Source organism: Clupea harengus, chromosome 20, assembly GCF_900700415.2.
Source record: "Clupea harengus chromosome 20, Ch_v2.0.2, whole genome shotgun sequence".
Taxonomy (NCBI): Eukaryota; Metazoa; Chordata; class Actinopteri; order Clupeiformes; family Clupeidae; genus Clupea; species Clupea harengus.
The window spans coordinates 6,840,430-6,863,002 of record NC_045171.1 but is presented as its reverse complement, the minus strand read 5'-3'; the positions used below and the strand labels follow the sequence as shown (position 1 = coordinate 6,863,002).

The window sequence follows — 22,573 nt, the reverse complement described above, 5'->3', positions numbered from 1 at the left end:
GTATCATGGTGTGTACCACACTGAACATGGACCACAGAAAGCTAAGGACAGAGTTGTCTCAGGAGATTCGAAAGAAAATTATAGACAAGCATGTTAAAGGTAAAGGCTATAAGACCATCTTCAAGCAGCTTGATATTCCTGTGACTACAGTTGCACATATTATTCAAAAGTTTAAGGTCCAGGGGACGGTAGCCAACCTCCCTGGACGTGGCCGCAAGAGGAAAATTGATGACAAATTGAAAAGACGGATAATACGAATGGTAACCAAAGAGCCCAGAACAACTTTAAACGAGATTAGAGGTGAACTCCAAGGTCAAGGTACATCAGTGTCAGATCGCACCATCCGTCGCTGTTTGAACCAAAGTCGACCGAGGAGGACACCACTGTTGAAAGCAAATCATATAAAAGCGAGACTGGAATTTGCCAAAATGCATATTGACAAGCCACAGGGCTTCTGGGAGAATGTCCTTTGGACAGACGAGACAAAACTGGAGCTTTCTTTAACGGAAGGGTACCAACAATTTTGTCCACGTCTGTATATGCAACACATATATATTTTGAGTTTTATGTATCTTTGACTAAATCAGCTAGTAAAACAAGGGTGAAGGTTTCCTTGAGTTTTATTCAACACATTTTTTTTTCAGCAGGCGCACATGGTCAAGGCAGCTGACCTCCTCTTACAGAAGAGTATAGGTGATAGCCAGTTAGCTCTTGGTGCTTACTCACATCGGATCGCCTAACTTACTGTAGCTTGATTGTTGTGAAGGCGTCTGCTAAATGTAAATGTATTGTCCAGCAATGGAGTTTTAGCATGCACTTGTTCACATGCAAGCCATCAGATGTTTTTCAAGTCAGGAATATTTAGTTGTACCCTGATGGTCTAGGCATGTTAACTCAATGTTAAGTGCCTCTATGTGTCTATCTATACTACGCTCTAAGTCTCTTTAGATAGAAGCGTCTGCTAAATGAATAAATGTAACTTTCCTGAAGAACGATGCTTTTCTCAGTTGAGCTTGTCTGAGTTGTAGACATAGGTGTCTGTGTTTGTGTCCATGTTAGGAGGAGAACTGGTGAGGAAATCATCCAGACCCCCACCCCACCCCCGAGGCTGGTACTGGGGGCCCGGGTCCAGTGGGGTACTGCGGGGGGGGGGAGGGGGGGCACCTCTTCCTCCTTCTCCTCCTTCTCCAACCGGAGCCTGTCAGCAGAAGGAAAGGGATGGATCAAACTGGGAACAATTGGTATTTTTTGGAGAGATCATTTCCTGGGTGTATGTCTTGCTCTGCTCTGCTTTGTGCATGTCTGTTATTGCTTTGTTGTTGTGATGCTGTGTGTGTTGTTGTGATGTTGTGTGTGTGATGTTGTGTGTTTTTTGTGATGTTTTGTGTGTGTATGCAAAACCAAGCCAGTATGAGGTAAAGGATAGCAAGGCGAAACACACACAGCTATCCTAACTAATACATGTGGCACATCAAATGGTAATACGACAACACACGACAAACGGACATCCATGCGTTTTCATTGCCAACTGAAGTTCTAAAACACCCGAACTCAAAGACTTCAGTACCATTTCATTTCAACCAGCGTTTTTGAGCAGGTGTGCGTATGTAAATACATTAGGAACATATATTAAATGACTAAATGTAAATGTAAATTACATACCTCAGGAGGAGGAGCAGCAGGAGTGTACGGATAGCAATACTCAGGACCTACTAAGTCGTAAGACTGTAATAACAATAACAACAAAAACACTTTTTTCAGTATAGCATTTAAACACAGTGGTTTCAGTGAATGAATAAATACATAAAGCCAACTATAACAGATTAGAGTAACCAAAACACAAGAGTTTGCACGAGCATGAAAAGAAACTGATAAAAGGTGATAAAATAAATGTAAAATATATCATATAAACGTAGGTGACAAATAGGCTAAATAGAAATTAGACAAGACCATTTTTCTGAATATGAGGTAGAGAGGTACAGAAAGAAATATGGGAAGAGTGTGAGATGGAGTGATGAAGGGCTGGACATAATTATTTCGGGGGAAGGGCAGATTGTGGGATAGAAATGAGTGTAGTGTGAAGAATGAAGAATGATTTCAACAGTATTGTTTAAATCATTCACCTAATGTAGAATTTGGTGATGGCCGCTGAACCTACCGGTGGGTCGCTGTCCCAGGGCTGGGCTGAAGAGGGGGGCTGCAGCCACGGTTGACGCTCTGCACTTGGAGCCTGTAGGAGAAACACACAAAAAAACACATGGGCTAGCTTCTGTTTTTGATTTTATTCCACCAACACACACCACGTGTTTATGTCCATGATGTCCAGCTTAAGTAAACTCAATCCTCAGAAAAACAAGTTAACATGTTGCTCCTTGATGCAATGCATAGAGGCCAAGCACCATGTCCAACAGTGGCAACAGAGATGGTAAAAAGATATACTCAGGTTCATTAAATTGTGATATTCAGAGAAGGAGGCACTAAAGGTGAGCCAGAGAGAGAGAGAGAGAGAGACAGAGAGAGACAGAGAGAGACAGAGACAGAGACAGAGAGATAGAGAGGTTGAAATAAGGTTTAAGAGTGTAGGGGCAGAGTCTCTCACCGTAGGCTGAGGTTGTAGGCGGTAGCCTAGTTCAGACAGTACAGGATCCTGCGACAGAAAGACAGTGTGGTGGTGACAGAGAAGTAGCGTGAAAGAGAGCGATAGGTAGCAACAACTACACCCACTTACATGGATATAGACGGGCTGTCCGGAGCCTGAAGTAACGGGGGCATTGCTCTTTTTGCAACACCACTTCATCCCACGGCAGCAACAGAACACCACTATACTGAAAACAATAGCAGTGCCAATGTGCACAGCCAGTTCTCGAGATGGATAACCTGAATCTAGGGAGGGAGTAGAAGAGAGAGAGAGATAGAGTGTTTGTGTGAAAGTGAGTATATATATATTTGTATTTATGCCTCCTCAGCAACGAACCTGTGTGCCCTTATTGGGCTAGTTTGATTGTTTCCAAACTATTTCCCTGGGTGAAAGTCCCAGGGTGGCGTAGTCGTTGGTGCCCTTCTTAATCCTAGTTCTCTGCCTCCACGTTGTCTACCATAAGGGCTGAAACACACCAAAAGCGTTTCTAATAACGGTACGGCGCGCCTTGCTTGTGCACCTTTTATCCGCCGCACGCCCCCCCCGTATCTCCGCCTATGCTTACACCGTTCCTCCCACTTTTTCTTGGTCTTTTGTGGACATCCACGACACTATGACATCAGAAATAAGCAATTTACAAAATAACTTACCGTCTTCGTAGCCAGTCGTGGAGGCAAGCCCTGGAAAACATTTAAAAAAAAACATAAAATAAAACGGTCGATTAGCAACTCACAACAGTTAAAAGTAATGGGCAGCAACAAATAAAAAGGGCAAATAATCCATTCACAGTCGCACCGAACATCTTTAGTCGAAATCCTCTGAACATTAATATCAAGGTTAAGAGACTACTCACCCACAACTAACAAAGAGAGCATAGACAACAAATGCATCGCCTGTCAGCTATAGAGCTCATCTACATTTGGGGTAAATGCAAATGCAAAGCAACAGCACGCAGAGTTCTTGCCAACACAACACACCAAACCAGTGGGTTAGCTATATGTCGTAACGGTGTACCGTATGGAAGCAAGTTGTATACCCACACCGGTAAATTCCCCCGGTCAACATTTTTTTTAAAAACTTATCCAAAAAATACATCGCGCTCGCAATGGTGTTTCTGTAATTGTTCAGTCACATCAGGAAGTTTCCGAGCAATTTCATAGAATTCTTATAAAATAAAAGTTCTCTAATCTTTATCATCAAAATTACCCATAATCTGCACCCATTTTTCCCCATGCAGGAACGCTTCTCTTATCCAGTGATCGTTCCGTGTTCATGAGCAAGAAGAACGTGAGTAATTGACACTTAGATCTCTAGGGTACCACATTAAAAAAGAGAATTCAAAGGAGTGAAGAGAGCTGTCATTTGTCTTTAAGTAAGTCAATCTTTGTAAAAATCAAATTCAGAGACCCACAATGGAAACCGAGGAATTCTAAATCCTTCCGTTCAAGTCGTGTTATAAATGTAATGATTGAACCTACAGGCAGTCGGACAGATTTGATCAAAGAACTTTTATTTTGACAATTCGTACATTCTTGAGCATGACATTGTTGACATAGTTTCTACTTATTAACGTACGCTTCACCAGAGTGTGGAGCTGACGGTAAAAATAAAAATGTAAAAAACAACAAAAACCGTATTAGTAACAATAAGTAACAGCTGAAGTGAATGTTGTGATCTGTAAGGCTTTAGTGGTAAATAACTGTAGAATTGTAATGTACACTACATCTATACTATTACACATTATCTGTTGTACATACACACACACACACACACAACAGTGTATAAACGCAATTTCACACACATTTAGAACACATAACTTTCCAAATATATTAAACATACACATGGCTATCGCTATGGATTTCAGTGAATATATCTTCCTCTGATTCTGGGACCATCTGAAAGCTTGAAAAACGGCATACTAGTACAGTCTTCATGATGAGTGTCTTTGGTCTGAGAGAGGCTGAAAGAGGATTTAATTGATGGCTTTCATGGCTATGGTCGCCTTACCCCAAGATCTATAGCAATGTAATCCTTAAAGGGGCAATATGTAGTTTTTAAATAATCAAAAACAGAGGTGTTTGCAAATCATTAAAAACAGAGGTGTTTGCAGACATAAAGCACTTATGCATATATATTTCCCAATATCCCTGTTATACATTTTCCTATTCTACATGACATTTCCTATCCTTTTGAATATTTAAGAAACATGTAGTATATGCTAAGATATAATGTCAAATACTATAGTTTGACTCATCCCACACATTTGGATAATTATCAGGAAACTAGTTTGTCCCTGACAAACTGCATATTGCACTTTTAAAGCATAAGTACAAGATGGCATTGCTTTGTGTCTTGCAACCTTTTCATTAGTAAATCTTCTGTTAAAACTGATAATAGTTCAAATAAAAATGTATTCACTAAAAAACTAAAATATTAATAATAAATGTTTTCTCTACTTGTGGTTCAAAGGAAAGCACAGAATCAAAGGACAAGCTCATGTGCGTTGTTGAAATTAAATATACAAATAAGAAATATAAAAAAGATATAAATCTGATATATATAATTTTACACACAGAAAAGAGGTATTGTTTAAAGTTGAAACAATGATGACACAGAAAAATAAAAGTGCCCAATAGTGGTATCTGGTAAGGCCACATTTGACAAACTAAGGCTTTGAAAGGGTGTCTTTACTTTCTCAGTGTGTCTGTAAGAAGATTATCTGTTAAACCTCGACAATGAGGTATAAGAAAGGAACATACAGATGAACAACTGGTTTCTTGAAAAAGCTCCACTACATACTAAGTGTCCTTATGTACAATGTACTCAATTAACTGATGTATTTTTGACTGACTGAGTACAATGTATGTTTATGTATACCTAGGTTAGGGTCAAATATGTACAGGAAATGAGAGGTACAAGGACAAAAAAAAAAGTTCCAAATGACAAATGGTGACATGTTCATCAAAGCTGTCCAAAGCTGCTTGAAAGTCACCCTGAATTTTTTGTATTATAACTATAATATACAGACGTGGACAAAATTGTTGGTACCCTTCCGTTAAAAGAACAAAAAGCCACAATGGTCACTGAAATAACTTGAAACTGACAAAAGTAATAATAAATAAAAATGTACTGAAAATTATCTAATGTAAATCAGACATTGCTTTTGAATTGTGGTTCAACAGAATAATAATAATAAAAAAGAAAACGAATTAAACAGGCCTGGACAAAAATGATGGTACCACTAGAAAAGATTGCAAATATTTTGACCATAGGGACATGTTAAACTAAGGTGTGTCCTCTGATTAACATTACAGGTGTCTTCAAACTTGTAATCAGTCAGTCTGCCTATTTAAAGTGTGAAAATGAGTCGCTGTGCTGTTTGGTATCATGGTGTGTACCACACTGAACATGGACCACAGAAAGCTAAGGACAGAGTTGTCTCAGGAGATTCGTAAGAAAATTATAGACAAGCATGTTAAAGGTAAAGGCTATAAGACCATCTTCAAGCAGCTTGATATTCCTGTGACTACAGTTGCACATATTATTCAAAAGTTTAAGGTCCAGGGGACTGTAGCCAACCTCCCTGGACGTGGCCGCAAGAGGAAAATTGATGACAAATTGAAAAGACGGATAATACGAATGGTAACCAAAGAGCCCAGAACAACTTTAAACGAGATTAGAGGTGAACTCCAAGGTCAAGGTACATCAGTGTCAGATCGCACCATCCGTCGCTGTTTGAACCAAAGTCGACCGAGGAGGACACCACTGTTGAAAGCAAATCATATAAAAGCGAGACTGGAATTTGCCAAAATGCATATTGACAAGCCACAGGGCTTCTGGGAGAATGTCCTTTGGACAGATGAGACAAAACTGGAGCTTGTCAGTTTCAAATTATTTCAGTGACCATTGTGGGTTTTTCTTTCTTTAACGGAAGGGTACCAACTATTTTGTCCACATCTGTATATGCAACACATATATATTTAGAGTTTTATGTATCTTTGACTGAAGGGTGAAGGTTTCCTTGAGTTTGATTCAACACATTTTTTTTTCAGCAGGCGCACAAGGTTTAAGGCAGCTGACCTCCTCTTACAGAAGAGTACAGGTGATAGCCAGTTAGCTCTTGGTGCTTACTCACATCGGCTCGCCTAACTTACTGTAGCTTGATTGTTGTGAAGGCGTCTGCTAAATGTAAATGTATTGTCCAGCAATGGAGTTTTAGCATGCACTTGTTCACATGCAAGCCATCAGATGTTTTTCAACTCAGGAATATTTAGTTGTACCCTGATGGTCTAGGCATGTTAACTCAATGTTAAGTGCCTCTATCTGTCTATCTATACTACGCTCTAAGTCTCTTTAGATAGAAGCGTCTGCTAAATGAATAAATGTAACTTTCCTGAAGAACGATGCTTTTCTCAGTTGAGCTTGTCTGAGTTGTAGACATAGGTGTCTGTGTTTGTGTCCATGTTAGGAGGAGAACTGGTGAGGAAATCATCCAGACCCCCACCCCACCCCCGAGGCTGGTACTGGGGGCCCGGGTCCAGTGGGGTACTACGGGGGGGGGAAGGGGGGGCTCCTTTTCCTCCTTCTCCTCCTTCAACCGGAGCCTGTCAGCGGAAGGAAAGGGATGGATCAAACTGGGGACATTTGGTATTTTTTGGAGAGATCATTTCCTGGGTGTATGTCTTGCTCTGCTCTGCTTTGTGCATGTCTGTTATTGCTTTGTTGTTGTGATGCTGTGTGTTGTTGTGTGTGTTGTTGTGATGTTGTGTGTTTTTTGTGATGTTTTGTGTGTGTATGCAAAACCAAGCCAGTATGAGGTAAAGGATAGCAAGGCGAAACACACACAGCTATCCTAACTAATACACGTGGCACATCAAATGGTAATATGACAACACACGACAAACGGACATCCATGCGTTTTCATTGCCAACTGAAGTTCTAAAACACTCGAACTCAAAGACTTCAGTACCATTTTATTTCAACCAGCGTTTTTGAGCACGTGTGCATTTGTATATACATTAGGAACATATATTAAATGACTAAATGAAAATGTAAATGTAAATTACATACCTCAGGAGGAGGAGCAGCAGGAGTGTACGGATAGCAATACTCAGGACCTACCAAGTCGTCGTTAGACTGTAATAACAATAACAACAAAAACACTTTTTTCAGTATAGCATTTAAACACAGTGGTTTCAGTGAATGAATAAATACATAAAGCCAACTATAACAGATTAGAGTAACCAAAACACAAGAGTTTGCAAGAGCATGAAAAGAAACTGATAAAAGGTGATAAAATAAATGTAAAATATATCATATAAACGTAGGTGACAAATAGGCCCAAAAAACTAGAAATTAGACAAGACCATTTTTCTGAATATGAGGTAGAGAGGTACAGAAAGAAATATGGGGAGTGTGTGAGGGGCTGGACATAATTATTTCGGGGGAAGGCAGATTGAGGGATAGAAATGAGTGTAGTGTGAAGAATGAAGAATGATTTTGAGTAATGTAGGATTTGGTGATGGCCGCTGAACTTACCGGTGGGTCGCAGTCCCAGGGCTGGGCTGAAGAGGGGGGCTGCAGCCACGGTTGACGCTCTGCACTTGGAGCCTGTAGGAGAAACACACAAAAAAACAACACATGGGCTAGCTTGTGTTTTTGATCTTATTCCACCAATACACACCAAGTTTATGTCCATGGTGACTGTAGCTTAAGTAAACTCAATCCACAGAAAAACAAGTTAACATGTTGCTCCTTGATGCAATGCATAGAGGCCAAGCACCAAGTCCAACAGTGGCAACAGAGATGGTAAAAGGATATACTCAGGTTCATTAAATTGTTATATTGAGAGAAGGAGGCACTAAAGGAGAGACAGAGAGAGAGAGAGGTTGAAATATGGTTTAAGAGTGTAGGGGCAGAGTCTCTCACCGTAGGCTGAGGTTGTAGGCGGTAGCCTGGTTCAGACATTACAACAGGATCCTGCGACAGAAAGACAGTATGGTGGTGACAGAGAAAAAGCGTGAAAGAGAGCGATAGGTAGCAACAACTACACCCACTTACATGGATATAGACGGGCTGTCCGGGGCCTGAAGTAACAGGGGCATTGCTCTTTTTGCAACACCACTTTCTCACACAGCAGCAACAGAACACCAATGTACTGATAACAATAGCAGCGCCAATGGGCACAACCAGGTCTCGAGATGGATAACCTGAATCTAAGGAGGGAGTAGAAGAGAGAGAGAGATTGAGTGTTTGTGTGGAAGTGAGAATAACATGAATGTCAAATAACTTTTCTGAGAGTTGCAGAATCAGCCCACTCGTATCCGTGGAAACAGAATATGTTCAGAGGGTGGGGCAGAGATGGAGAGATTCATGTGGATAATACACTGAAGTCACATAATAACTGTGGCCTTTTACCAGAAAATATGAAAATATGAAAACAGCCACTTACCAAGGCTCCCAGAGAGCCATATTACAACAGCAAGGTCTTTGTTCTTGTCGTGGACCTCGTATCGTCCTGCGTCACGTGAGTTCAAGTCCACAATGCTGAGCGTCAAATCACCAAGATCTATCGCCTGTAGTTCTATCCGAGTCCCAAACATCCGGAATGCCTCTTCGGTCTGCATGCCATTCTTGAAGAGCACGTGCTTAACCTTGTCGGAATCGATAAACGTAAGCACTGCCTCGGATACGGGAACTGGGAACCTGTTTTCCCAGTGGTGATGGATGGACTCGTCGCTCAGATCAGGATATCTCTGGAGTTCTTTAGAGGGGAAGGAGCAAGAGAAAGTGAATAAAAGAAAAACAAGAAAGAAAAACACTCTCTAGTTCCAAGGCATCATGACATTAAGCTAATTTAAAACACTGTTGTGACTAAATTGAGGGGCATCTGTTTGAGGACTATTTACGGCACAGTTTCAGAGAAAATTAAAAGATGTACATCACCATACTTGTAAGGTGCCGGTAAGGAGGACTTAGTGTTTTCTGGTGTACCTTTAACTAAGAGCGCAGTGCTGGAGATTTCGCCCCCGCTCTCCCTCAGGAAAGTATAGCGTCCCGCGTCCGCTTGGGTGATCTGAAGGGCAACCCAGAAGTCACCTCTCACCGTCCCCCTGGCTCCCCTCGTGTTGTCCGTGTTGATCCGGCTCCACAGAACCCAGCGGTCAGATGACTTAGGAGTGGTGAACTCCAACACGGAAGCCTCCTTGGGCACCACTAGACTAACCTTCTCTCCATAATTCACCTCCAGAGGGACAGCGCAGTCTTCGGGAGAGCAAAACACGTATCAGGTAATGGCTGCACTATGAAACCTAAACCTTGCCTCCTGGGCGGAGGCTGGGCTGAGACAAACATTAATCATTTTGATTCAACATTAATGAATAAAAAAATGTATTGTGATAGCTGATAACAAAATATGAATAAGAAACAAATTAAGAGAACATGTTCTCACCTTTGACAATGAGCTTGATCCTTTTGGCCATAATGGGAAAGTAAGAACCTTTCCAGAAGTACTCTCCCTCATGATGTTTCATTACCTCAGGTATGAATACTGCATTGTCTTTGAATTGATAAAAGGGGAGAAATACCTGAGGGAATTAAAAAAACAATAAGATTACGGCAACACATTGATTAAGAATGAGCTCACAGCTGCCGTTATGAAAGGTGGCTGTGGTTGAAAAGCCCCCTTTTGAGCAGCAGGATCTGCAGTTGGATCTAGTACAATTTGACTAAGACTTGGATGGCACTATTACACATGTAGAGCATCTTTCTTCCTCTCCCCTTTTTGGGCTTTTCAGGTCTTATTTGGAAGGTAATGTGAAAAACAGAGAGGAAATGAGTGGGAGACAGATGGGGAGTAGGACGGAGAAACTACATGGGCTGAACTCAAACCTTGTGGAATGACATGTGTTATGGGACAGTGTCACTATGGCTGCACCACAGCTCGCCCACTTACTCTGTCCAGAATGAATTTACTATTAAAGGTCTAATCCATGATTCTGGTGAAAGGTTGTTGATATTTGAGCTCAAGCCCTTCCATACTCCTGCAGCAACATGTTTATTTTTTTGAGTGCACTCGTAGAACACTGCTACCGTGAGGAGCAATTTGCTGAAATGTTTATTGGATCGTTACCTGAATTCTCGACTCTATATACACACATGTATACAGACTGCATACACCTCTATATACAGTCATTGATCTGAACTCCCTTTTCACTGGCTTTAATGTTAGACTAACATTAGACTTATATTACATAATATTAGATATTAGATCTTCTGACTGGCTTTACTATTATATCTATCAATTAAAAACATTTGAATACACACAATCACATACCATAGTCTTGTTTGCCACCAGTATTTCAGAGCTTCCAGGTACACTGGATTTAAAATATAAATCAGAAACACGAAATGCGGTGGGTCTTCGATTGATGAAAGACTTGCCAGGGCATACACTCTTGGTCTGGAGGGAAAACATGTCCCAATCTATGAGAAAAAGATGCAAGCAGGCAGGCAGGCAGACAGACAGACAGGCAGACAGAAAGACAGACAGAGAGAGAGAGAGAGAGAGAGTGAGTGATTTTTATAGTCATTGCTTTGGATAAATGTGACTCATGAGTAGCAGGAAGGGTTCATTTTGCATCACGCCGCCACTGTGTTTTTTTTTCTTGCTTTGAATATCGTTCTGCTTGTGATGCCCCCCCCACCAGTAATAGTAGTATCTCTTGTTGTGTGCTGTACTAAGTAATGTGTTAATTCACCTGTACTAGGTGTGTCCATGTATGTGCCGAGCATGTATCGTGTGACCCCCAGAGGCACCGCCCTCTCTGCCTAATTATCTGCCCCTAGTAGAAAGCCTCAGTCCCGTTTCTTCATTGTTGTTGTGTCAGTACTATTGTCAGTGATGCCCCTTGTCTGCCATCTCCTTTAGCTACAAACTCTTGTGTTGTTGTATTTTATCTGGTGATTCATTTAATAAAACATATATAGATATATATATATTTGTATTTATGCCTCCTCAGCAACGAACCTGTGTGCCCTTATTGGGCTAGTTTGATTGTTTCCTAACTATTTCCCTGGGTGAAAGTCCCAGGGTGGCGTAGTCGTTGGTGCCCTTCTTAATCCTAGTTCTCTGCCTCCACGTTGTCTACCATAAGGGCTGAAACACACCAAACGCGTTTCTAATAACGGTACGGCGCGTCTTGCGTGTGCACCTTTTATCCGCCGCACGTCCCCCCCCGTATCTCCGCCTATGCTTACACCGTTCCTCCCACTTTTTCTTGGTCGTTTGTGGACATCCACGACACTATGACATCAGAAATAAGCAATTTACAAAATAACTTACCGTCTTCGTAGCCAGTCGTGGAGGCAAGCCCTGGAAAACATTTAAAAAAAAACATAAAATAAAACGGTAGATTAGCAACTCACAACAGTTAAAAGTAATGGGCAGCAACAAATAAAAAGGGCAAATAATCCATTCACAGTCGCACCGAACATCTTTAGTCGAAATCCTCTGAACATTAATATCAAGGTTAAGAGACTACTCACCCACAACTAACAAAGAGAGCATAGACAACAAATGCATCGCCTGTCAGCTATAGAGCTCATCTACATTTGGGGCAAATGCAAAGCAACAGCACGCAGAGTTCTTGCCAACACAACACACCAAACCAGTGGGTTAACTATATGTCGTAACGGTCTACCGTATGGAAGCAAGTTGTATACCCACACCGGTAAATTCCCCCGGTCAACATTTTTTTTTAAAACTTATCCAAAAAATACATCGCGCTCGCAATGGTGTTTCTGTAATTGTTCAGTCACATCAGGAAGTTTCCGAGCAATTTCATAGAATTCTTATAAAATAAAAGTTCTCTAATATTTATCATCAAAATTACCCATAATCTGCACCCATTTTTCCCCATGCAGGAACGCTTCTCTTATCCAGTGATCGTTCCGTGTTCATGAGCAAGAAGAACGTGAGTAATTGACACTTAGATCTCTAGGGTACCAGTACACATTAAAAAAGAGAATTCAAAGAAGTGAAGTGAGCTGTCATTTGTCTTTAAGTAAGTCAATCTTTGTAAAAATCAAATTCAGAGACTCACAATGGAAACCGAGGAATTCTAAATCCTTCCGTTCAAGTCGTGTTATAAATGTAATGATTGAACCTACAGGCAGTCGGACAGATTTTATCAAAGAACTTTTATTTTGACAATTCGTACATTCTTGAGCATGACATTGTTGACATAGTTTCTACTTATTAACGTATGCTTCACCAGAGTGTGGAGCTGACGGTAAAAATAAAAATGTATTCACTAAAAAAACAACAAAAACCGTATTAGTAACAATAAGTAACAGCTGAAGTGAATTTTGTGATCTGTAAGGCTTTAGTGGTAAATAACTGTAGAATTGTAATGTACACTACATCTATACTATTACACATTATCTGTTGTACATACACACACACACACACAACAGTGTATAAACGCAATTTCACACACATTTAGAACACATAACTTTCCAAATATATTAAACATGCACATGGCTATCGCTATGGATTTCAGTGAATATATCTTCCTCTGATTCTGGGACCATCTGAAAGCTTGAAAAACGGCATACTAGTACAGTCTTCATGATGAGTGTCTTTGGTCTGAGAGAGGCTGAAAGAGGATTTAATTGATGGCTTTCATGGCTATGGTCAACTTACCCCAAGATCTATAGCAATGTAATCCTTAAAGGGGCAATATGTAGTTTTTAAATAATCAAAAACAGAGGTGTTTGCAAATCATCAAAAACAGAGGTGTTTGCAGACATAAAGCACTTATGCATATATATTTCCCAATATCCCTGTTATACATTTTCCTATTCTACATGACATTTCCTATCCTTTTGAATATTTAAGAAACATGTAGTATATGCTAAGATATAATGTCAAATACTATAGTTTGATTCATCCCACACATTTGGATAATTATCAGGAAACTAGTTTGTCCCTGACAAACTGCATATTGCACTTTTAAAGCATAAGTACGAGATGGCATTGCTTTGTGTCTTGCAACCTTTCCATTAGTAAATCTTCTGTTAAAACTGATAATAGTTCAAATAAAAATGTATTCACTAAAAAACTAAAATATTAATAATAAATGTTTTCTCTACTTGTGGTTCAAAGGAAAGCACAGAATCAAAGGACAAGCTCATGTGCGTTGTTGAAATTAAATATACAAATAAGAAACATAAAAAAGATATAAATCTGATATATATAATTTTACACACAAAAAAGAGGTATTGTTTAAAGTTGAAACAATGATGACACAGAAAAATAAAAGTGCCCAATAGTGGTATCTGGTAAGGCCACATTTGACAAACTAAGGCTTTGAAAGGGTGTCTTTACTTTCTCAGTGTGTCTGTAAGAAGATTATCTGTTAAACCTCGACAATGAGGTATAAGAAAGGAACATACAGATGAACAACTGGTTTCTTGAAAAAGCTCCACTACATACTAAGTGTCCTTATGTACAATGTACTCAATTAACTGATGCATTTTTGACTGACTTAGTACAATGTATGTTTATGTATACCTCGGTTAGGGTCAAATATGTACAGGAAATGAGAGGCACAAGGACAAAAAAAAAAGTTCCAAATGACAAATGGTCACATGTTCATTATGTGGACCATCAAAGTTGCCTGAAAGTCATCCTGAGTTTTTTGTATTATAACTGTAATATATATGCAACACAAATATTTAGAGATCTATGTATCTTTGATAAAATCAGCTAATAAAACAAGGGTAAAGGTTTCCTTGTGTTTGATTTAACACAAAAAAAAAAATTCAAGGCAGCTGACCTCTTCTTACAGAAGAGTACAGGTGATAGCCAGTTAGCTCTTGGTGCTTACTCACATCGGATCGCCTAACTTACTGTAGCTTGTTTGTTGTGAAGGCGTCTGCTAAATGTAAATGTATTGTCCAGCAATGGAGTTTTAGCATGCACTTGTTCACATGCAAGCCATCAGATGTTTTTCAAGTCAGGAATATTTAGTTGTACCCTGATGGTCTAGGCATGTTAACTCAATGTTAAGTGCCTCTATGTGTCTATCTATACTACGCTCTAAGTCTCTTTAGATAGAAGCGTCTGCTAAATGAATAAATGTAACTTTCCTGAAGAACGATGCTTTTCTCAGTTGAGCTTGTCTGAGTTGTAGACATAGGTGTCTGTGTTTGTGTCCATGCTAAGAGGAGAACTGGTGAGGAAATCATCCAGACCCCCACCCCACCCCCGAGGCTGGTACTGGGGGCCCGGGTCCAGTGGGTACTGGGGGGGGGAAGGGGGGGCTCCTTTTCCTCCTTCTCCTCCTTCAACCGGAGCCTGTCAGCGGAAGGAAAGGGATGGATCAAACTGGGGACATTTGGTATTTTTTGGAGAGATCATTTCCTGGGTGTATGTCTTGCTCTGCTCTGCTTTGTGCATGTCTGTTATTGCTTTGTTGTTGTGATGCTGTGTGTGTTGTTGTGTGTGTTGTTGTGATGTTGTGTGTGTGATGTTGTGTGTTTTTTGTGATGTTTTGTGTGTGTATGCAAAACCAAGCCAGTATGAGGTAAAGGATAGCAAGGCGAAACACACACAGCTATCCTAACTAATACACATGGCACATCAAATGGTAATATGACAACACACGACAAACGGACATCCATGCGTTTTCATTGCCAACTGAAGTTCTAAAACACCCAAACTCAAAGACTTCAGTACCATTTCATTTCAACCAGCGTTTTTGAGCAGGTGTGCATATGTAAATACATAAGGAACATATATTAAATGACTAATGACTAAATGTAAATGTAAATTACATACCTCAGGAGGAGGAGCAGCAGGAGTGTACGGATAGCAATACTCAGGACCTACTAAGTCGTCGTAAGACTGTAATAACAATAACAACAAAAACACTTTTTTCAGTATAGCATTTAAACACAGTGGTTTCAGTGAATGAATAAATACATAAAGCCAACTATAACAGATTAGAGTAACCAAAACACAAGAGTTTGCAAAAGCATGAAAATAAACTGATTAAAGGTGATAAAATAAATGTAAAATATATCATATAAACGTAGGTGACAAATAGGCCCAAAAAACTAGAAATTAGACAAGACCATTTTTCTGAATATGAGGTAGAGAGGTACAGAAAGAAATATGGGAAGAGTGTGAGATGGAGTGATGAAGGGCTGGACATAATTATTTCGGGGGAAGGCAGATTGTGGGATAGAAATGAGTGTAGTGTGAAGAATGAAGAATGATTTCAACAGTAATGTTGAAATCATTCACCTAATGTAGAATTTGGTGATGGCCGCTGAACCTACCGGTGGGTCGCTGTCCCAGGGGTGGGCTGAAGAGGGGGGCTGCAACCACGATTGACGCTCCGCACTTGGAGCCTGTTGGAGAAACACACAAAAAATAACACATGGGCTAGCTTGTGTTTTTGATCTTATTCCACCAATACACACCAAGTTTATGTCCATGGTGTCCAGCTTAAGTAAACTCAATCCTCAGAAAAACAAGTTAACATGTTGCTCCTTGATGCAATGCATAGAGGCCAAGCACCATGTCCAACAGTGGCAACAGAGATGGTAAAAAGATGGTAAAAAGAGAAGGAGGCACTAAAGGAGAGACAGAGAGAGAGAGACAGAGACAGACAGAGACAGAGACAGAGACAGAGAGATAGAGAGGTTGAAATAAGGTTTAAGAGTGTAGGGGCAGAGTCTCTCACCGTAGGCTGAGGTTGTAGGCGGTAGCCTAGTTCAGACAGTACAGGATCCTGCGACAGAAAGACAGTATGGTGGTGACAGAGAAATAGCGTGAAAGAGAGCGATAGGTAGCAACAACTACACCAACTTACATGGACATAGACGGGCTGTCCGGAGCCTGAAGTAACGGGGGCATTGCTCTTTTTGCAACACCACTTTATCTCACGGCAGCAACAGAACACCAATATACTGATAACAATAGCAGTGCCAATGGGCACAGCCAGTTCTCGAGATGGATAACCTGAATCTAGGGAGGGAGTAGAAGAGAGAGAGAGATAGAGTGTTTGTGTGAAAGTGAGAATAACATAAATGTCAAATAACTTTTCTGAGAGTTGCAGCCCACTCGTATCCGTGGAAACAGAATATGTTCAGAGAGTGGAGAGATGGAGAGAGATTCATGTGGATAATACACTGAAGACACATAATAACTGTGGCCTTTTACCAGAAAATATGAAAAACATGAAAACAGCCACTTACCACTGCTCCCAGAGAGCCATATTACAACAGCAAGGTCTTTGTTCTTGTCGTGGACCTCGTATCGTCCTGTGTCACGTGAGTTCAAGTCCACAATGGTGAGCGTCAATTCACCAAGCTCTATCGCCTGTAGTTCTATCCGAGTCCCAAACATCCGGAATGCCTCTTCGGTCTCCATGCCATTCTTGAAGAGCACGTGCTTAACTTTGTCGGAATCGATAAACGTAAGCACTGCCTCGGATACGGGAACTGGGAACCTGTTTTCCCAGTGGTGATGGATGGACTCGTCGCTCAGATCAGGATATCTCTGGAGTTCTTTAGAAGGGAAGGAGCAAGAGAAAGTGAATGAAAGAAAAACAAGAAAGAAAAACCCTCTCTAGTTCCAAGGCATCATGACATTAAGCTAATTTAAAACACTATTGTGACTAAATTGAGGGGCATCTGTTTGAGGACTATTTACGGCACAGTTTCAGAGAAAATTAAAAGATGTACATCACTATAATTGTAAGGTGCCGGTAAGGAGTGCTTTCTGGTGTACCTTTAACTAAGAGCGCAGTGCTGGAGATTTCACCCCCGCTCTCCCTCAGGAAAGTATAACGGCCCGCGTCCGCTTGGGTGATCTTGAGGGCAACCCAGAGGTCACTTCCCACCGTCCCCCTGGCTCCCCTCGTGTTGTCCGTGTTGATCCGGCTCCACAGAACCCAGCGGTCAGATGACTTAGGAGTGGTGAACTCCAACATGGAAGCCTCCTTGGGCACCACTAGACTAACCTTCTCTCCATAATTCACCTCCAGAGGGACAGCGCAGTCTTCGGGAGAGCAAAACATGTATCAGGTAATGGCTGCACTATGAAACCTAAACCTTGCCTCCTGGGCGGAGGCTGGGCTGAGACAAACATTAATAATTTAATTCAACAATAATGAATACAAAAATGTATTATGATAGCTGATAACAAAATATGAATAAGAAACAAATTAAGAGAACATGTTCTCACCTTTGACAATGAGCTCGATCCTTCTGACCCTAATGGGAACTTTCCAGAAGTACTCTCCCTCATGATGTTTCATTACCTCAGGTATGAATACTGCATTGTCTTTTAATTGATAAAAGGGTAGAAATACCTGAGGGAATTAAAAAAACAATAAGATTACGCCAATACATTGATTAAGAATTAGCTCACAGTTGTCGTTATGAAAGGTGGCTGTGGTTGAAAAGCCCCCTTTTGAGCGGCAGGATCTGCAGTTGGATCAAGTACAATTTGCACAAGATTTGGATGGCACTATTACGCATGTAGGGCATCTTCCTTCCTCTCTCCTTTTTGGGCTTTTCAGGTCTTATTTGGAAGGTAATGTGAAAAACAGAGAGGAGATGAGTGGGAGAGAGATGGGGAGTAGGACGGAGAAACTACATGGGCTGGACTCAAACCTTGTGGAATGACATGTGTTATGGGACAGTGTCACTATGGCTGCACCAGAGCTCCCCCACTTACTCTGTCCTAAATTAATTTACTATTAAAGGTCTAATCCATGATTCTGGTGAAAGGTTGTTGATATTTGAGCTCAAGCCCTTCCATGCTCCTGCAGCAACATGTTTATTTGTTTTGAGTGCACTCACAGAACAGACTGCTAGAGGACCTACCTGAATTCTGGACTCTATATACACACATGTATACAGACTGCATACACCTCTACGTATATACAGTCATTGATCTGAACTCCCTTTTCACTTTAATGTTAGACTAACATTAGACTTATATTACATAATATTAGATATTAGATCTTCTGACTGGCTTTACTATTAGATCTATCAATTAACAACATTTGAATACACACAATCACGTACCATAGTCTTGTTTGCCACCAGTATTTCAGAGCTTCCAGGTACACTGGATTTAAAATATAAATCAGAAACACGAAATGCGGTGGGTCTTCGATTGATGAAAGACTTGCCAGGGCATACACTCTTGGTCGGGAGGGAAAACATGTCCCGATCTATGAGAAAGAGAGGCAAGCAGGCAGGCAGACAAACAGACAGAGAGAGAGAGAGAGAGAGAGTGATTTTTATAGTCATTGCTTTGGATAAATGTGACTCATGAGTACTTGCTAGTGTAGCAGGAAGGGTTCATTTTGCATCACGGCGCCACTTGTTTACTTCTCCCCACCCTGTCTATTCTGTGAGTAGATACCTGGCACCCTATTAGTCCGTCCAGCCCCTATAAATGGGCAAGGAGATGCCATCTGGGCATGTATCTCTCTGTGTGTGCTGGTCAAAGCTCATGGTACCCATGGTACCAACTCAAGTCCACCAGTTCGCTTGTCTATGGCTAATGCTGTAATAGTAAGGTCCTATTACATTATTCATGTAACCCACTCTGGCAATTGGGCCTAATCTTGGTGGGGTTTTGGTCTTAAGTTTTGCCAATTGTCCTGTTAATGTTTGCCTCCCCTTTTTCAGTTTGTTGGCTCTTGCTTGGGTGTGTGTGCGTGTGTGTGTGTGTTTGTGTGTGTGTTTCAATCTAAAGTGAGCCCTTTTTTTCTTCTTGCTTTCAATATCTTTCTGCTTGTGATGCCCCCCACCAGTGATGGTAGTATCTCTTGTTGTGTGCTGTACTAAGTAATGTGTTAATTCACCCGTACTAGGTGTGTCCAGCATGTATGTGCCGAGCATGTATCTTGTGACCCCCAGAGGTACCGCTCTATCTGCCCCTAGTGGTAAGCCTCAGTCCCGTTTCTTTATTGTTGTTGTGTCAGTACTATTGTCAGTGATGCCCCTTGTCTGCCATCGCCTGCAGCTACAAACTCTTGTGTTGTTGTATTTTATCTGGTGATTCATTTAATAAAACATATTTTTTATTTTATTTATGGAAACCACGTCTCTGCCTCCTCAGTAACGAGCCTGTGTGCCCTTGTTGTCGGGCTAGTTTGATTGTATCCTAACTATTTCCTTGGGTGAAATTCCCAGGGTGGCGTAGTCGTGTGCCCTTCCTAATCCTCGTTCTCTACCTCCACGTTGTCTACAATAACGGTGTATAAATGTCTCCGTTATCAACACAACCCCATTCGCCAGATACGCCCTCCATCATCCGTCAAGCAACGCATCCGTGCTAGCCAGCCGTAATATCAAGCAACTGAAACGCCTACTGGATTGCCTTACACCGTTCCTCCCACTTTTTCTTGGTCGTTTGTGGACATCCACGACACTATGACATCAGAAATAAGCAATTTTCAAAATAACTTACCGTCTTCGTAGCCAGTCGTGGAGGCAAGCCCTGGAAAACATAAAATAACATCAAATAAAACAATCGATTGGCAACTCACAACAGTTAAAAGTAATGGGCAGCGACAAATAAAAAAGGCAAATAATCCATTCAAAGTCGCACCGAACATCTTTAGTCAACTCCTCTGAACATTAATATCAAGGTTAAGAGACTACTCACCCATAACTAACAGAGAGAGCATAGACAACAAATGCATCTCCTGTCAGCTAGAGCTCATCTAAATTGGGGGTAAATGCAAATGAAAAGCAAAAGCACGCGAAGTTCTTGCCAACACACCACACCAAACTAGTGGGTTAGCTATATATCATAACGGTGTACTGGATGGAAGCAAGTTGTATACCCACACCGGTAAATTCTATCTAAAAATACATTGCCCTCGCAATAGTGTTTCTGTAATTGTTCAGTGACATCAGGAAGTTTCCCAGCAATTTCATAGAACTCTTATAAAATAAAAGTCCTCTAACCTTTTATCATCAAAATTACCCATAATCTGTACCCAATTTTCCCCATGCAGGAACGCTTCTCTTATCCAGTGATCGTTCCGTGTTCATGAGCAAGAAGAACGTGAGTAATTGACACTTAGATCTCTAGGGTACCACATTAAAAAAGAGAATTCAAAGGAGTGAAGTGAGCTGTCATTTGTCTTTAAGTAAGTCAATCTTTGTAAAATCACATTCAAAGACCCATAATGGAAACCGAAGAATTCGAAATCCTTCCGTTCAAGTCGTGTTATAAATTGAATGATTGAACCTACAGGCAGATGGACATATTTTAACAAGCAACTTTTATTTTGACAATTCGTAAATTCTTGAGCATGACATTGTTGACTTGGTACTTATTAACGTAAGCTTCACCAGAGTGTGGAGCTGACGGTACAAATAAAAATGTATTCACTAAAAAACACACAAAAACCGTAATAGTAACAATAAGTAACAGCTAAAGTGAATGTTGTGATCTGTAAGGCTTTAGTGGTTAGTAACTGTAGTAATGTACACTACATCTATACTATTACACATTATCTGTTGTACATACACACACACACACAACAGAGTATAAACGCAATTTCCAAATATATTAAACATACACATGGCTATTGCTATGGATTTCAGTGAATATATCTTCCTCTGATTCTGGGACCATCTGAAAGCATACTAGAAGAGATGTCATGATGAGTGTGTCTGTGGTCTGAGAAAGACTGAGAGAGGCTTTAATTGCTGGCTTTCATGGCTATGGTCAACTTTCCCCAAGATGCATAGCAATGTAATCCTTAAAGGAGCAATATGTAGTTTTTAAATCATCAAAAACAGAGGTGTTTGCAAACATAAAGCACTTATGCGTACATGTTTCCCAATATTCCTGTTATACATTTTCCTATCCTACATGACATTTCCTATCCTTGTGAATATTTAAGAAACATGTAGTATATGCTAAGATATAATGTCAAATACTATAGTTTGACTCATCCCTCACATTTGGATAATTATCAGGAAACTTGTTTGTCCCTGACAAACTGCATATTTGAACTTTTAAAGCATAAGTATGAGATGGCATTGCTTTGTGTCTTGCAACCTTTTCATTAGTAAATCTTCTGTTAAAACTGATAATAGTTCAAATAAAAATGTATTCACTAAAAAAATAAATATTAATTATACATTTTTTCTCTACTTGTGGTTCAAAGGAAAGCACAGAATCAAAGGACATGCTCATGTGCGTTGTTGAAATTAAATATACAAATAAGAAATATAAAAAGATATAAATCTGATATAGATAATTGTACACACAGAAAAGAGGTATTGTTTAAAGTTGAAACAATGATGACAGAGAAAACTAAAAGTGCCCAATAGTGGTATCTGGTAAGGCCACATTTGACAAACTAAGGCTTTGAAAGGGTGTCTTTACTTTCTCAGTGTGTCTGTAAGAAGATTATCTGTTAAACCTCGACAATGAGGTATAAGAAAGGAACATACAGATGAACAACTGGTTTCTTGAAAAAGCTCCACTACATACTAAGTGTCCTTATGTACAATGTACTCAATTAACTGATGTATTTTTGACTGACTGAGTACAATGTATGTTTATGTATACCTAGGTTAGGGTCAAATATGTACAGGAAATGAGAGGCACAAGGACAAAAAAAAAAAATGTTCCAAATGACAAATGGTCACATGTTCATTATGTAGACCAGGGGTTTTCAACTGGTTTTGTCCCAGGGACCACCATTCTGAATAGAAAGTAATTTGCGGCCCACTGATGTGCCTGCACGCGCGTGCGTGTTTGTAACCGCCGCCGCCACGCCCCCTCCTCCCGCACAGATATTCTGCCTATTACAAATAAATATGTGAAATTATCAGGGTACATCGCTAGCCACCACCACGCCCCCTCCCCCTGCACAG

General features: G+C 40.5%; 3 protein-coding genes across 8 annotated transcripts; all 3 read right to left on the bottom strand.

Annotated features, from left to right (window-relative positions):
• Window positions 1–602: 602 nt before the first annotated feature.
• On the bottom strand, window positions 603–5,731 carry LOC116225143 (vegetative cell wall protein gp1-like). 6 transcript variants are annotated; one of them, XM_031586853.2, is made up of 8 exons: window positions 3,492–5,731; window positions 3,289–3,318; window positions 2,975–3,103; window positions 2,729–2,883; window positions 2,600–2,647; window positions 2,159–2,230; window positions 1,663–1,725; window positions 603–1,198 (listed from the first exon to the last, which is right to left on the bottom strand). In XM_031586853.2, the coding sequence occupies exons 4-8, from the start codon at window positions 2,795–2,797 to the stop codon at window positions 1,004–1,006; spliced, it is 447 nt and encodes a 148-aa protein (XP_031442713.1). In that variant the 5' UTR covers window positions 2,798–2,883; window positions 2,975–3,103; window positions 3,289–3,318; window positions 3,492–5,731; the 3' UTR covers window positions 603–1,003. The 6 variants fall into 6 exon arrangements, with proteins under 6 accessions (XP_031442713.1, XP_042566693.1, XP_042566692.1 ...); XM_042710759.1 differs by having other exon boundaries at window positions 3,289–5,731; XM_042710758.1 differs by having other exon boundaries at window positions 2,975–3,318.
• On the bottom strand, window positions 603–20,633 carry LOC105902739. Its single transcript, XM_042710755.1, has 12 exons — window positions 20,340–20,633; window positions 20,142–20,171; window positions 18,746–18,894; window positions 17,898–18,024; window positions 17,442–17,711; window positions 16,907–17,218; window positions 16,522–16,676; window positions 16,393–16,440; window positions 15,986–16,057; window positions 15,483–15,548; window positions 14,479–14,999; window positions 603–671 (listed from the first exon to the last, which is right to left on the bottom strand). Exons 1-11 carry the CDS (start codon window positions 20,374–20,376, stop codon window positions 14,811–14,813), a joined length of 1,455 nt encoding a protein of 484 aa, XP_042566689.1. The 5' UTR covers window positions 20,377–20,633; the 3' UTR covers window positions 603–671; window positions 14,479–14,810.
• LOC105902750 lies at window positions 6,552–14,467 on the bottom strand. Its single transcript, XM_031586849.2, has 11 exons — window positions 12,185–14,467; window positions 11,982–12,011; window positions 10,974–11,122; window positions 10,089–10,224; window positions 9,632–9,901; window positions 9,090–9,401; window positions 8,699–8,853; window positions 8,567–8,617; window positions 8,177–8,248; window positions 7,709–7,774; window positions 6,552–7,242 (listed from the first exon to the last, which is right to left on the bottom strand). Exons 1-11 carry the CDS (start codon window positions 12,219–12,221, stop codon window positions 7,051–7,053), a joined length of 1,470 nt encoding a protein of 489 aa, XP_031442709.1. The 5' UTR covers window positions 12,222–14,467; the 3' UTR covers window positions 6,552–7,050.
• Window positions 20,634–22,573: the final 1,940 nt, after the last annotated feature.

What these genes read in the sequence shown, in the direction of transcription:
- LOC116225143 (XM_031586852.2), bottom strand. Translation starts at nt 3,528, where the DNA reads ATGCATTTGTTGTCTATGCTCTCTTTGTTAGTTGTGG. An exon ending in GCTCTCTTTGTTAGTTGTGG is followed by an intron (nt 3,319 to 3,491) that starts GTGAGTAGTCTC and finishes AATGTTTTCCAG; the next exon opens with GGCTTGCCTCCACGACTGGC. An exon ending in CACGACTGGCTACGAAGACG is followed by an intron (nt 2,884 to 3,288) that starts GTAAGTTATTTT and finishes CTCCCTCCCTAG; the next exon opens with ATTCAGGTTATCCATCTCGA.
- LOC105902750 (XM_031586849.2), bottom strand. Translation starts at nt 12,221, where the DNA reads ATGCATTTGTTGTCTATGCTCTCTTTGTTAGTTGTGG. An exon ending in GATCAAGCTCATTGTCAAAG is followed by an intron (nt 9,902 to 10,088) that starts GTGAGAACATGT and finishes GCTCTCCCGAAG; the next exon opens with ACTGCGCTGTCCCTCTGGAG. An exon ending in CACTGCGCTCTTAGTTAAAG is followed by an intron (nt 9,402 to 9,631) that starts GTACACCAGAAA and finishes TCCCCTCTAAAG; the next exon opens with AACTCCAGAGATATCCTGAT.
- LOC105902739 (XM_042710755.1), bottom strand. Translation starts at nt 20,376, where the DNA reads ATGCATTTGTTGTCTATGCTCTCTCTGTTAGTTATGG. An exon ending in CACGACTGGCTACGAAGACG is followed by an intron (nt 18,895 to 20,141) that starts GTAAGTTATTTT and finishes TCTTTCTCATAG; the next exon opens with ATCGGGACATGTTTTCCCTC. An exon ending in TGGTGGCAAACAAGACTATG is followed by an intron (nt 18,025 to 18,745) that starts GTACGTGATTGT and finishes TAATTCCCTCAG; the next exon opens with GTATTTCTACCCTTTTATCA.